At 39.9% G+C, this 16,201-nt stretch overlaps 1 protein-coding gene and 1 non-coding gene across 2 annotated transcripts in view; both read left to right on the top strand.

Moving 5' to 3' along the window:
- The window catches only part of L2HGDH (L-2-hydroxyglutarate dehydrogenase), a 44,252-nt gene that overhangs the window by 12,680 nt on the left and 15,371 nt on the right, over nucleotides 1-16,201 (top strand). Inside the window, exons 5-6 of the mRNA XM_046010274.1 lie at nucleotides 7,969-8,131; nucleotides 10,008-10,042. Coding sequence (XP_045866230.1) covers nucleotides 7,969-8,131; nucleotides 10,008-10,042 — 198 coding nt within the window. The remainder of the gene's footprint in view (nucleotides 1-7,968; nucleotides 8,132-10,007; nucleotides 10,043-16,201) is intronic.
- LOC123945294 lies at nucleotides 9,612-9,746 on the top strand. The gene has a single exon (XR_006819146.1). It is a non-coding gene; the product is annotated as a U4 spliceosomal RNA (small nuclear RNA).

Raw genomic sequence — 16,201 nt, 5'->3', positions numbered from 1 at the left:
GAGCCTGGAAAAGCAGGATTAGGCTTGTGTAAAGGACTTAATATCCTGCTAATAGGGGCGCCTGGGTGGCTCAGTGGATTGAGCCGCTGCCTTCGGCTCAGGTCATGGTCTCAGGGTCCTGGGATCGAGCCCCACATCGGGCTCTCTGCTCTGTGGGGAGCCTGCTTCCTCCTCTCTCTCTGCCTGCCTCTCTGCCTACTTGTGATCTCTCTCTGTCAAATAAATAAATAAAATCTTTAAAAAAAAAAAAAAAAAATCCTCCTAATAACTTTGAAGTTAGTAGGCATGAGGAAGCACTGAAAAATTTTGAGAAGGGTGGCTACATTATCCATGAGTTTGAAGGGTAGTTTGTAGAATATCTTGCTTAGAACATACTATGGGGAGAACAGATCTTTTATTTATTATTTTTTTAATTTTTAATTTTTTTTTAAAGATTTTATTTATTTATTTGACAGAGAGAGATCACAAGTAGGCAGAGAGGCAGGCAGAGAGAGTGAGAGGGAAGCAGGCTCCCTGCTGAGCAGAGAGCCCGATGCGGGACTCGATCCCAGGACCCCGAGATCATGACCTGAGCCGAAGGCAGCGGCCTAAACCACTGAGCCACCCAGGCGCCCCTTTTTTTTTTTTTTTTTTTTAAGATTTTGTTCATTTATTTGACAGAGATCACAAGTAGGCAGAGTGGCAGGCAGAGAGAGAGGAGGAAGCAGGCCCCCCACCGAGCAGAGAGACCTACCCGGGGCTTGATCCCAGGACCCTGGGATCACCACCTGAGCTGAAGGCAGAGGCCTTAACCCACTGAGCCACCCAGACGCCCCAGATCTTTTATTTATGAAAGAAACATGAATAATAATTTAATAGTTACTCAGCATACTGACTTTCTTTGATAGGCTTTCAGAGGCTATCAGTCCTACCCCAGTTCCACTAACTATTCCAATGAATGGCTATTATCTCCTGTTCCTCACAACCATCAATTTTTGGGGGGAAGAAGCAGAGGTATGTGTTAACATACCAATTTCAGAAATTCAGTATAAGCAAAATATCATGTAGAGTCACCACAATAAAATGGCTTAATGACTTTTTAAACTTCTTTCTTTCTTTCTTTCTTTTTTAGAGCAGTGGGGGAGGAGGGGGAAGGAGAGAGAGAGAATCTTAAGCAGGTTCAACACCCAGTGTGGGGCCCGACGTGAGGCTTTACCTCATGACCCTGAGATCATGACCTGAGCTGAAACCAACAGTTGGATGCTTCACTGACTGAGCCACCCAGGTGCCCCCACCCCATTTTATTGACAATATACAATAGGTGGACTCTAGGTACATGTCCTAGAGAATGTGACTTTGAACTCACTGCCAGGCAGTGCTTATCAAAAGCTTGGTTTATGGGAAATAAAAACACTATTTATGAGTGATATCCTGGAGAATATGTAGACCATTTATTCTATACGTCTACACTACCTAAGTGGCACACCTGCATTGCAGTGTTTTTCTCTCCCCATCCTACTCTTTGACCCCATATTACTTGTTCTGAATTATTCTTTGGTTTTATGGCATTAGCCTATGGAGAAGGTCATTGTGACACTGGATGAGCATGAGGTTAGGATGAGGTTGAGGACATAGGTTGTCCACTGTGTTATCCAACGTCTGTCTCTGAGAACCGTCAGGAGAAATTTTTCTCAGACCTCACTTCTAAGAATAATTATGTTCTTCCTGAGCACAATTGACTTGTTTTTATCTTATGAACATGATGGACTCATTTAATCGATTGTGTTGTTGTATTTACCGTGGCTGCAAGGAAGCTCGGAGACACACTTGTGTGTCCACTCCTCCCAGATATCTAGGGTCTTAAGCATGTATTTTTATTTTTATGTATTTCTCTCTTCATTTTATTATATCTTTCCACTCTCATCTTCTATCTGCCTTGATTTTTTGAACTTTTTTGTTGAATCATAACATAAAAGTCATAAATGTATAGGGTGATGAATTTTCATAAAGTGTGACCAGTACCTAGATCAACAGCATAATGTTACCAGCCTCCCAGTATTCTTCTCAAGCCCCTTCCTATCACTACCTTTCCCCTGAGGGTAATCAGTATCCTGACTTCTTACACCATAGGCTTTGTAATTGTATTAAGTGGAATTGTATAGTAGGTGCTCATTTTGTGTCTGAACTTATTTATTTTATTCAGTATTAGTTATGAAATTCATCCATATGTTGCATATAGTTGTAGTTATAAGTTTCATGGCTTTATAATTATACAAAGGTAAAAGTCAGGGTACATTTTTTTTTTCTATATGGATACCCAATTGACCCAGCACCATTTGTCAAAACACCATTGTTTCCCCACTGCGCTGCATTGTTACCTTTGTGGTATCAGGTGACTGTGTGTGTGGGCTCCATGTCTGGACTATTCTGTTCCGTCCTCTCCTCTTTCACCACTACCATAATGTCTTGATTATCATAACGTTTTAGTAGCTTTAATAATCTGGTCGAGAAATTCCTTTAATTTTGTTCTTCTTCAACATTACTTGGCTGTTTTTAGATCTTTGTATTTCTGTATATCTTTTAGAATTAATTTGCTAAACCCCACAAGGTAAACTTTTGTGATTTTGATTGAGATTGCATTGAATTTGTAGGTCCATTGGAGGCAATTTATATCTTCACAATATTGTATCTTCCAATCCATGAATGTAGTAGATCCATCCATTTATCTGTATCTTCTTAATTCATTACAAAAATGTGTTATAATTTTCAGTGTTATAATTTTCAGTCTTTCATATCTCTTAGATTCATTTCTAGGTATTTGATGGTTTTTGATACTCCCATAAATGGTATTGTTACTTAAATTCACTTTCTACTTGTTTCATTTTCTGCTGTGTGTTGCAAATATTTCTACTTGTATATTGCAAACACTAGAAAATTTCATTTTCTACTTGTATATTGCAAATATATGGAAATATATTTGATTTTTGACCTTTCATCCATCTTGGATGTTAAATTCACATATTTATTCTAATAGTTTCTGTAAGTTTTTGGGGGATTTTCTATGTAGTCTTGTTGTCTGCAAATAATAACTTTAATTTTTTCCTTTTTAATTAATATACTTAGCTCGCTCAAGGTTTAGTGCTAGTATATATTGTTTTGTGTTCCTTGTTTGTTTTTAGAAGCTGCCTCAAATCTTTTCTGCAAAAAAGACAAAGTAGAAATAAAGTTTTTTCCTCCTTAAGTTATCTTTAGTTATATGGTCAAAGTTAGGTCAAAATATATGGTTTTCTTTTCTTTTTCTTTCTTTTTGTTTTTTTAAGATTTTATTTACTTAAGAGCACAAGCAGGTGGAGGGGCAGAGGGAGAGGAAGAGGGTAAGAGGCAGTCTTCCTGCTGAGCATGGAGCCTGATGCAGGGCTCGACATGGGGATAGATGCGGGGCTCGATCCGAGGACCCTGAGATCGTGACCTGAACTGTCAGATGCTTAACTGACTAAGCCACCCAGGCATCCCAAAATACAGGTTTTCTTAATTAGTATAAAGTTACTAAGAGGCTAATAATACCTATGATTCCAAATAATGTTGAATGAGTTCTTTCTCCAAAGGTCATAGCATCTTCAGTTCTAGCATTCCTCATCTTGGGTCTCGGAATAACCAAAGTGTTTTGCTTGTGGGATACACTAGGCCTTCTCTCCAGGTATTTCTTGTCTCTCTGACATGGTAAATGAATGACTAATTTTGTAAAAACAAGTCACATTCACACTATCTTTTTTGGCTTTCTATTTCTTTCAGGCTTTGACCAAATGCTACATGGTCTAAGCCAGGGTTGGCAGTGTGGTTGGTGGGCCAAATCCAGCCTGCCACCTGTTTTTTATGGTGATTTTATCCTATGAACTAAAGATAGTTTTTACATTTTTAAATGGTTGAAGAAAATTAAAAGAATCATATTTTGTGACACATGAAAATTATATGAAATTGAAATTTCAGTGTCCAAAAATATAGTAATACATGTATTTTTTGTATTGTCTATGGCTGTTTTTGTACCATCGCCAAACTGAGTAGTTTGAGATCATAAGTCCCATGTAAATAAAAATATTTAGTGGCTGGCCCTTTATAGAAAAGATTGCCAGCCCCTGGTCTAAACAGCAGGGAACCACTGAAGAATTTGAGCAGGAAAATGGCATGTAAAATGTGCCAATTTAGGGAACTTAATCAAGTTTCTGTACATAGGATGGAAGTGGACTGGACATGGGAAAGAGGGGAGCCTTGAATCAGAGGCCAGAGCCAGCTGGAACAATAATCGTAGTCTGTTGTAGAACTTTTTGAGGAGCTTTAGAGAGAGGAAGAAATGGGAAGAGGAGCCCAGGCTTTATATCATGCTTGACTGTTAAAAACAGAGGGGGGTGCCTGGGTGGTTCATTGGGTTAAAGCCTCTGTCTTCAGCTCAGGTCGTGATCCCAGGGTCCTGGGATCGAGCCCCACATTGGGCTCTCTGCTTGGCGGGGAGCCTGCTTCCCTCTCTCTCTCTGCCTGCCTCTCTGCCTACTTCTGATCTCTGTCTGTCAAATAAATAAATAAAATCTTAAAAACAACAACAACAATAAAAAACAAAACAGAGCAGCTTTTCACACATCATAAGGTTGAGTCCGGATGGTGTTCTGTGTGCCTGACCATGTGGTCTTCACAGGCCTCACAATGAGTAGATGAGCTAGGTGTGCATAGTCAGATTACATGTGTCTTATAAATGAAAGTGACTCAGTTACTTTCCCAAGGTCACACAGCTCCCAAGAGTCCCTCCCCCACGATCTGCTTCAGAACTGGTATTTTTTCTGTTCAGTTCAGCCAACATTTTTGTCTTTACTACGTGCCAAACACTATATTAGGTACTACAGGTATGAAGATGAGTAAGATATGATGATCAACCTAAAGAAAGGTAAAGAGTAGCAGAAGATATAATTCTAATATAGTAAAAAGTGTTTTGATAGAGCTAATAATCTGTTTTGTATCAATATAAGGGAAAGCTTTTAGCTTAGTCTACGAGCTTAGGAAAGGCTTCTTGAGGCAAACCTTCACTTGAGAGATGAGTAAGGAGTGTAACTTATAAAGGGGGTACAATCTGCTTTTCTCTAAGGCCTCTGCAGAACTGATCTACTTTATATAATGTTGCATTAACATTATCTGACACTTTATATAATGCCACATTATAATTATCTATGCCTAGATGTATTTAGTGGTGGCAATGTATAGTGGAAAATAGTCTGGTTATTACATAAAGGTCTCTTGAGTGAATTTCTTCCTGGTCCTTCAACCCTAGTGCTGTGACCAGGAGTAGGAGGCAAAATTTCTATAGTATAGGTTCATTTCTGTTTTGTCCAGCCTCTCCGGAAAGAAAAAGTTCAGGGCAGCTCTAAAGGGCTTTTTGGATCAGATCTCTTTAGGGAGAAGATTAAATAGCCCTAAGGGGAGTATCTTGGAAATTTTTGTAAACGTTGTCTTTGGAGGATAGCTCTCGACAGCTCTCTCTGGGCAAATCCTGACTGTGCACTCTGATCTTAGCTTTTGTGATCTTTTTGCCTTTTCTTTAACACTATTAGTCAACCACACATTCATCTATTCCTCTCTCCTCCTGACTGACTTTCTTTTTTTTTTTTTTTAAATATTTTATTTATTTATTTGACAGAGAGAGAGTTAACAAGTAGGCAGAGAAGCAGGCAGAGAGAGGGGGAAGCAGGCTCCCTGCTAAGCAGAGAGTCTGATGTGGGGCTCGATCCCAGGATCCTGAGATCATGACCTGAGCTGAAGGCAGAGGCTTAACCCACTGAGCCACTCAGGTGCCCCCTGACTGACTTTCAACTCCCAACTTTCTGTGTCCTGCTTGCCCAGTTCATTTCTAGCCACCTGACCTGCAGTAGCCTCAGATTTCAAGCTCTGACCTGCTAACCTGTAGAATGCATGCACAGCCTCCTGGCTGACACCCAGCCTGTCTACCAGCCCCATCCTGGGCCAGGGCATTGAATTGCTGAGCCACAGTGACTCACTCCACCTTTCCTGAACATATATGTATTGTGGGGCACACCTGCATCTCATGAGGTGGAACAAAACCAAGACTTGAAGGAGAAAGAAAGAATGGAGACCATTAAGAGAAGGTCTAGAGTGGAGAGAGATCTAAACAAAGATCTCTCTATGTTTAAAGACAGCCCTTAGAAGTTCACCATTCAGTAAAAGTTTGAGTGTATTCTGTGTGTCAGACATTGTGCTGGGTAATAGGAAAAATAAGATGAATAAGGAAGTTACTGGGATTCCAAAAAACTGTTGAGATGAAGCACTTTTATAGCATGTTTTTATTCCTCTTTTATCTTATTTGTCATGTTGTTTATGTGAGGTGAGAAGTTTTTGTGACTAAGCTTTTGGTATTACCTGCTGGTTTCTAAGGTTGTTGTACCCCAAATACTATTTACAGTTTGAAGTTGGATTATAACCATTGACTTGTGGATTTGGAGGTGGTCAGGCAATATAAGATCCAATGTCAAAATCTTAAATGTGTACCTATTACATCAAGACATAAGGAATGATCTCATAGTCTGGAAGCAAAAATCAAATTTACCAAATGTTACCTTCAATTTGTGACAAGGGACAATTGCTTGTTTTGTGAGCCTTTACCCCTAGTGTGATCTGGCCATTTGGAATTGGTGATCAGGGTTGGATGGCAAAGCCAAAAGCTTTTAGAGGTTAAGCAGATAAATGTATTGGAGTAAGGGTGGGGCTGAATACAAGAATGAGATATTTAAAGGGGCGCCTGGGTGGCTCAGTGGGTTAAAGCCTCTGCTTTCGGCTTGGGTCATGATCTCAGGGTCCTGGGATCGAGCCCCATATCGGGCTCTCTGCTCGGCGGGAAGCCTGCTTCTCCCTCTCTCTCTGCCTGCCTCTCTGCCTACTTGTGATCTCTGTCTATCAAATAAATAAATAAATCTTTAAAAAAAAAGAATGAAATATTTAAAATAATACTACAAGATAGAATTGTAAAACTACAATAATACCAGTCCCATGCTGGCCAAACAAGAGGATGGCAGCTTTACCAGTCACACACAGCTTCTGGACATCAGTTGTTCTGGGAACCAGGCTACCAGCCTCTTAGGCAAAACTGATTGGGAGAACTGATACACTCACATACATAATAAGGCCACAGAAAATGATGCTGTTTCCAAGGATTCACCAAAATCTAGTCAATACTTGGCATGTGAAATTCTATTCTTAAGAATTAGTAAAGGCCAACGCACATTCAACATTTGTTCCAAAAAATCAAGTAAGTATGATTGTAGGTCATTCATCTGTAGAGTTTGAGCATGTCTTGAGTGGCAAGACAAAAACAAAAAGCCCACAAAATAGCAACAACATAATGACAACAAAAAACTCAGGCTATTAATTTCTCTATTATTTGAAGAGAAAATTAGAGTTAACCACATAAAATCCCCATTCAATATTCTTGTCCTGAAGATAGAGTTTGCAGCAAGTCAAATCAACACTCTGCAAACATTGTAAATAGCTAGAACAACTTTCTCACTGAGTGTGCGGGACATATGATATACTACTGGGAAAATCTCAGTGGAGTTCATTTAAAACAATCATTTGGTGATATGGAATTTGACTCAGAATCAGATATGAATCAGAATCAGGTATGTTGAGGGATGAATAAAACTGAAAAACTCATTGTAGCAGCTAGAAGAACCCAGCAAAATTAACTCCCCAACAGAGGAGAATGATTTCCTGAGTACAAGAGATTTCTTATTTAGCTAGTCTTATTTCTTTTATTTGTTAGACATATTATTCAACATCAGATTTAGGCACTGAATTTTTGGCAAGAAATGAAAATGCATATTATCCATCAAAATTAACAGTAAAAAAATTCAGTCCCAAATAAAATTTATTGAACAACCTATCCTCGATTATTTTTAATTGTATGATCTTGACTGTTTCATAATCCTGTCCCAGGGTCTAATGGCTATTGATTGCCCATACACTGGCATTGTGGACTATCGGCAGGTGGCTTTGTCATTTGCCCAGGATTTCCAAGAAGCAGGTGGCGTTGTCATGACCAGTTTTGAAGTAAAAGATATTGAAATGGCTACAGAAAGTCCTTCAGGAAGTAAAGATGGTAAGCCGTCCTTGTCCTTTCTTTTGCATACTTGTATTGATTTCTTTCTTTCTTTCTTTCTTTTTTAAGATTCTATTTATTTATTTGACAGAGAGAGCACAAGCAGAGGATGCTGGAGGCAGAGGGAGAGGGAAAAGCAGGCTTCCTGCAGAGCAAGGAGCCCAATGCAGGGTTTGATCCCAGGGCACTGGGATCATGACCTGAGCCCAAGGCAGATGCTCAACTGACTGAGCCACCCAGGCACCCCACTTGTATTGACTTCTAAACCAGCTGTTTTTGTCTGGGGTGGTATTGGTGGGAGGGCCACCAGGAGCTAGACTAAAGTAAGGTGCAGAGCTGGATGCAGGTGCAGAAGGGATGAATGTGAGATTGGATTTGGGAGAACTGGGGCTTTTGGTGAGTCTTGTGCTGATAGAACTTGGCACTGATTGGACACCACTGACTGGTGCTAAAACCTGAACTGCCAACTGTTAATGGAAAACTAGCCTCCACACCCTTGCTTATTTTGTAGATAATAGTCAGAATCCCTTGGGGATGCTTATTAAAAATGCAGGTTTCAGGGAGCCTGGCTGGCTTAGTCAGAAGAACATAGGACTCTTGATCTCGGGGGTGTGGGTTCAAGCCCCACGTGGGATGTGGAGATTACTTAAAAATAAAATCTTTAAAAAAAAATGCAGATTTTAACATCACCCAGTCTTACTGAATCAGACTGTCTGGAAACAGGGTATGAAAGCCATTTTGAACTCTCCCCCGCCCCCTCTATTGTAGACTACTTAGATTTTGTTTTGTTTTGCAAGTAATTTTTTTTTAAACCAAATGAATTGGTTTGTAACTTTGAATTTTTTTGACATTTTTGCTATTGGGAAATTTGAAGGAGAAAAAGTATAGTGCTCAGTTGCTCAGTTCTTAACTGGTTGTTGATTTTTTTTTAAGATTTTATTTATTTATTTGACAGAGAGAGAGAGATCACAAGTAGACAGAGAAGGAAGCAGAGAGAGAGGGGAAAGCAGGCTCCCTGTTGAGCAGAGAGCCGGATGTGGGGCTCCATCCCAGGACCCTGGGATCATGACCTGAGCCAAAGACAGAGGCTTTAACCCACTGAGCCACCCAGGTGCCCCCCTTAACTGGTTTTTAAGGAGATTTGGGCCATTTGAATCATTCTCCTAGTGTCATTCTAAATATGATATGATAAGCAAGATTGTTAAATAATTAAGATTGACATAGGTAGATAACATAAAATCAAAATTATGATCCAGGCAGATCTTAGTCTTTACCTCATGTACATATGCTTTTTAAGACTTTGAGATCCCAGGTACCTCATTGGGAACTAATTTTATAAATAGTTTATTATTGGAACTTTTTGTATTGTGATAACTCTTGCTTCTCTCTGTATCCTAGAATCTGCAAACACTCTGCTTACAACACTTAACACAAAAAGCACTCATTAGCCCATTGCAAAAATATATACTAATTGATGATCTGTGTTGCACAGTGGCAGTATCGTAGCCAATGAAGTTTATCTGAGGCGTGATTATTGCTAATTGATTAATGATGATCTATCTATTTTACAGCTTGGTTTGTAGGATTATAGTTCAGAGAAAGGCTGGGACTGCCTATGTTGAATCTGAGGTGGGTAGTGGTCTATAAACATAGATTAAATGAATTAAAACAAGTTTAAAAATAGGCCAGAGTTTTATATATTATCAAATATGAAGTAGTTTAATCTTACTACTTCTTAAAAAGCTTTAAAATGAAAAGTGGGAGGCACTCATGGTTACAAAAGAAGAAAATGATTTAAATTTGTTACTAGTATAATATTTCAAAAATGTAGGTCTTCTTTTACTAAAAATAAATCTTTCACCAATTTTTTTTTCAGGGATGAAATATCCAATTGTTATAAGGAATCCAAAGGTAAAGATTCTTAAACAACACTACTTACATCTACTTTATCTACTTTCATCCCTTCTCCTCCCTTAATAAGTTGAATTAATCACAGTGCTGTCTTCTATGACCTTGGATGAATTTTGTCGAATGTAGAAGTTATTCTGAGATAAATTCTTTTTTTTTTTTAAGATTTCATTTATTTATTTATTTGACAGAGAGAGAGAGACAGGGAGAGAGGGAAAACAAGCAGAGGGAGTGGGAGAGGGAGAAGCAGGTTTCCCGTGAGGAGGGAGTGCGATGTGGGACTCGATCCCAGGTCCCAGGACCCGGGGATCATGACCTGAGGCAAAGGCAGACACTTAACAACTGAGCCACCTAGGCGCCCCTGAGATAAATTCTTTGAGAGCAGTTTAAAAGCTTGCTTTTTAAGAAGGGTTTCAACTTGGAATTGTCTTCACAAAGTGATTATGCCAGCAAAGAATAGGATTATAAGCACTTGGAGTATTTAAGGCAAAACTGATAAATATTTTATTGCTCCATCTACTTACCTGCATTAACTTATTCACTCTCTACCAGTTAGAGGACTTTGGTGGAGGGAAGATTGCTCAGAGGGAAATGAACTGCTTTATGTGCATGTAGTCTAAAACAAGAGCTATTGAACAGCATAAAAGCATTGAATTTGCTATATATTCTCCGAGTGATCAGAGTTCAGTCATGTGAGTAGAGTTATTAATGAGGGTTGTAGGTCTTATGCAATTGTGAAGGGATGTGGGAAAGCACAGGTTCAGAAGGGGAGTTGGTAGATCAGAGGCATCTCTAGCCAGTCTGTGAAGCCAAGTGTGTCCAACTACTAAAGTGGGATTGCACATTGGAAGCTCATGAAGCGTCTTGGGGAGCTCTTGTCTCTCACCCAAGTAGTGGGAGAGGGCAACACTTAGTCAGTAGTATCAATAGCTGGGAAGCAGAGTTAGGTGTGGGGCTATAATTCACTTAGCAGTGGGTTTTTGTCACCACATTGGACTGGAATGACCTTCAGAGGGTAATGGCTGGGGCTTTACTTCTGCCTGCCAAATCATATGCAATTCCTGTTCTGGTCAGCTTTAAGTTGCAACCATTACAAGGAAGGGGATTCTATCAGTTATTGTTCCCAGCTTAACCAGATTGACACCCACAGTCCATCCCTTTTCTACTTGGCATCCATTTACACCCCTTATGACCACATTTAACTGCCAAATACAGTCAGTAGTGAAATTATGATTCCACCTACAAGATGCACCTATCTTTTATAGAACTGAAAACATGCTAACTCCAAAAAAGATACGAAGTCTACTCAATCCATCTTTGGGTAATGTTCATTTCTTTTTAGCTAAGTCACATTCCCTCTTTGAGATCCTTTAACTTTAATACTGAGATGTAAGGTTACCCACTTCTTAAATATATTAGATCAGTAACTCTCAACTGGAGGTGATTTTGCCACCCAGGAGATACTCAGCAATGGCTGGAGACATTTTTGGTTGTCACAGTTGATGGAGGGGGTCAACGCTATTGTCATTTAGTGGGTAGAGGCCAGGGATGCTGGATGTGAGGGATAGGCCCCCACAACAAAGAGGTATCTGGCCCCAAATGTCAATGGCACTGAGATTGAGAAGCCTGCCCCATGTTAGATAATGGAGAAATGGTAGTCTTCTTGTTTACCGTAAAACACAGACTGGGTGGCTTAGAGAGCAGAAATTTATTTTTTCACGGTTCTGGAGGCTAGAAGTCTAAGATCAAGGTGCCATCAAGTTTGGTTTCTGGTGAGATCTCTCTTGTTGGCTTGTAGGTGATCGCCTTCTTGCTGTGTCTTCACATGGCCTCCTCTCTGTGTGTGCACATTTGCAGAGAGAGCAGTCTCTAGTATCTTACTCTTATAAGCTCACCAATCCTTTCAGACAGATTAGATGACCTCATGTAATCTTAACTACCCCCAAGACTCTGTCTCCAAATACAGTCACCTTAGGAGCAGGGACTTCAACATATGCATTTATGGGAGGTAGAAACAATTCAATCCGTAACAGTGAGGATAAAGAAAGAATTGCATAATATATAGTCAAATATATTTATTTCAAAGTAGGGAAGAAATACTCATAACCACTACATTCCATTTCTCTCACCGATCACATGTTATAACTGATATTTATATTCCATAGGTCCTTTGCTCTTGGCAAACTGTTAACTCATGACTTTCATTCCTGATCACTCAGGAATGATAACTCAAACTTTCACTTCTGAAGTGTCTGTGCCATTAGTAGCCCTGCCTATTTTGGGTTGTGGTGGTTTCCATTAACTTTTATATCTATCAATGCTAAGAGATATCCCTGGGAAGATACATATTCAGTACATAGTTCTCTTTATCATCCCTAAGCTCTCTGTATGGTAGCAACTCTAATTCTCCTTGAGACTCATTTCCAGTTTCCCCGTTCAGTACAGTAATCCTCTCTGCCTGTTGATTCACTGGCACAAAGAACCCAAAGCAGTCAGGTACGGCATTATCAATTTACAGGTTAATGGAACCATTTTTTATTCTCTAATGGAAGCATTTCTCCCTTGGGAATTAAGCCTTCTAAACACCAGAGCACAAAATTTTGGGGACAGAAAGCGAAAATTTCACTAGTGGATTATTGTAATAGTAAGGAGCTATTCCCATTTCTCCCATTTCTACCTCTTGATTTCCAAACCTGTGAATCCTGGCTCTTGGTGAAGCAACACCATATATTAATCATATAGAGTATCCTGGAAGACATTGCCTGAGCCCTGCAAGGTGTTGCCAGCCAGCTAGTTCTGTTTTGAATCTTCAAAAACCCATTCTACTTTCTGTCACCTAGCAGGTTAAGGATGATGGAGAAAATGGTCAGATCAGTGATTTCCACAAGAAAGAACTTACTGTTATACTTCATTTGTTGTAAAATAAGCTCACTGATTAAAAGTAATGCTTCTGGGCAAAATACCGTAATGGTGAATAAGTCATCCTGTAGGTTCACAGATGGTTTCCTCAGAAGCATTGTACTCAGGAAAGACCGATCTATATCCAGGACAAGTATCTATTTCAGTGAGGACTAAGTGCTGGCTTTTTTTTTCTTCTTTTGTGATTGAAGTGGTCCAGGGACCATCTCGGTGGCTCTATAGATTTCTGCTGTTGGTGGATTGAACATTCAGCAGTGGCTATAGGCAGATCAGCCTTGGGGAGTAAGTGTGTGTTGCTGACCACATGCATTATCTCCATTCTTGTTGCTATGACCGTTTAGTTCATGAAGCCACTGAGGAAGGACGGGGGTGCCTGGGGAAAGAGGCTAGTTAGCATCCATAGAGCAGGTCATCTTGTCTACTGACGATCAAAATCTTCATCTGCCATGGTTACTCTCAGTGAGGATGCACATGGAACTCTAGTATCTTTACTCTCTGAGCCTATTTGGAGAGGTCCATTCGCATACCTTTTTTCCAGAGCTCCATTTCCTAAACAACCAGCCATAGGATTAGTTATTGCACACGAAGCTGTATAGATCCATACGTCTATCCAGGTTTCCTTCTAGGTGAGAGAAACAACAGGTATGGTGTTCAAAGTTCTGCCCACTGGGAAGATTTCCCTGCACCACAGTCCTTCAGTTCACTCCTGAGTAGGGCTCTGGTTTGTAGTTATTCACTTTCAAGTGCCGGGATGTTGTACAGAAACATTTGTAAACTACGCCTGTATTTTTCCTTCCTTGGTCAGCTGATCATAGAGAACTTCCCATAGAACTGTTCCATAGTTCCCACATGGGCAACTTGAGAAGGAGGAAGTAATTTAGCAGGACTGGGGTTCATGGGAATTAGAGCCACCTGCCTCTGTAACTTATGTGTGCCTGCAGGACTGTACATCCCTGATCTTATATATTCTGCTACCCCTTGATGACAGAGTACTGCTGTACACACCCAATTTTGTGGCTTAGTGAGTCAGACAACATACAGTTAATAATGAATTGTTCACATGGTAACTTAGTGATCTGTGGTCAAGTGTTGAGTCAAAGCCAGAAGCACTTTCTCAAAAGGAAGACAGTTATCTGCAGAGGATGGTATAAAGTTCTGTGTTGTGATTTGCCTATAGGGACCTACCAAAGTCTCCATAAAACATCGCTGTCTGCCACAGACACCCTGATTACCATCAGATCTGCTGGGTCATATGGCCCAGGTGACTGACAGAGCATCCAGGATCTCCATTCAAAGAAGGATTAAAAGTGTGTTTCTGCTCCTACCCTCATTGAAGGGCCATTTTCATTAGAGTATGGCATCATGTGATGAAGTATATGCAGGGGGCTCTGGGATACCAGTGAATATGTATTTCACCCACAGTTACTATAGCTGTTGCCTTTTATTTTGGCATTTACCTTTAGTATAGTTAAATATAATTAAATATTTTTTAATTTATATATTTTTTAAAAGATTTTATTTATTTGAGAGAGGGAGGGAGAGAGAGAGAGAGAGATCATGAGCAGGAGGAAGTGGAGGCAAGTGAGAAGCAGACTCCCTGCTGACCAGGGAGCCCAATGTGGGACTTGATCCCAGGACCCCAAGATCATGACCTGAGCAGAAGGCAGGCACTTAACCGACTGAGTCACCCAGGCACCCAAACATTTTTGTATAATTAAAAATTTGAGTCAACTTACTAAGTTGAATGTCTATGCTTCTGTGAGAGGTTAGAAGAGGTTAAATTAAGAATAAATTTTGGGGGTTGCCTGGGTGGCTCAGTGGGTAAACCTCTGCCTTTGGCTCAGGTGTTGATCTCAGGGTCCTGGGATCGAGCCCTGCATCAGGCTTTCTGCTCAGAAAGGGAGCCTGCTTCCCCCTCCCCCTCTGCCTGCCTCTCTGCCTACTTGTGATCTCTCTCTCTGTCAAATAAATAAATATTTTTTTAAAAAAGGAATAAATTTTGGGGGGTGCCTTGGTGGCTCAGTCGTTTAAGTGTCTGACTCTTGATTTTAGCTCAGGTCATGATCTCAGGGTTGTGAGATCAAGCCCTGCATAGGCTCTGTGCTGGGCATGGAGCCTGCTTAAGATTCTCCCTCTTCCCTTTCCCTCTGCCCCTCCACCTCCTAGATTTCTTAAATCAATCAATCAATCAATCAATCAATCTGGGGAGGGGAGAGGATTTGCTAAGTAAAGATTTATATTTTATATATGGGAGAAAAGTCTGTTTCACTCTGAAATAGCTGTAGAGATGCATAGTTTATTTTTTTAATGAAATTTTTGTTTGAACAAATGTATCATTCAGTGTTTACCTAAATTTTGATTTGGGATGTGAAGTAAATGTATTACTGATTTTTTTTTTAATTTTAATTCTTATTTCATGTTTAGCATAAAATTATTTCAGGGACCTATGAAAGTTTTTAGTCATTTCTTTCTTTGGAGCTGTTCCCTGTTTTTTTTGTTTGTTTGTTTGTTTTTTTAAGATTTTATTTATTTTTTTTATTTGAGAGAGAGCGTGAGAGGGGAGAAGGTCAGAGGGAGAAGCAGGCTCCCCATGGAGCAGGGAGCCTGATACGGGACTCGATCCCAGGACTCTGAGCTGAAGGCAGTCACTTAACCAGCTGAGCCACCCAGGCGCCCTGTTCCCTGATTTTTAAAAGAGAACTTGTAGGTTGTTGCATGCTGGTACCATTCTACAAATTCTCTTATCTTTGCATTTATCATGTCTTATTTACATTTTATGTTCCAAGAACAAAAGAACTGCTGACCTTTCAAGTAGGGACTAGGAGATTTATATCACATAAAAATATTTCTTGTACTTCCGGTATACCTCTAGATGAACAGGAAAGATATTAACCTATTTAGAAGAAAGCATTTTTTTGTTTCTGTTGATATATCGCTTTTGACTTCAAGGGTCTTAAAACTGTCATGATTTAGCCTCGCTAATTTGAATTCACTATGAAAAAGTTTCATCCGACTTTCAGAAGTGTGAGTTGTAGAACTTGAAAAGAAGCTTACCTTTGTAGCTAGCTAGGCAAAATGTGATGTAGAGATAGAATAAGTCTGAATCAGTAAAAGATGGAAGGAAAAACTGTCAAGGCAGATAATTCTGAGGCTCCAGAAACAGGTTTTCTGAGAAAGAAGTCTAGGGACAAGGAATTACCTAGAGCAAGGAGGTGCTAATTGTTTACTCTATAAGAATTAAAG

Source organism: Meles meles, chromosome 6, assembly GCF_922984935.1.
Source record: "Meles meles chromosome 6, mMelMel3.1 paternal haplotype, whole genome shotgun sequence".
Classification (NCBI taxonomy): Eukaryota; Metazoa; Chordata; class Mammalia; order Carnivora; family Mustelidae; genus Meles; species Meles meles.
The sequence above is the reverse complement of the archived record's forward strand: the minus strand, read 5'-3'. Positions and strand labels throughout refer to the sequence as shown.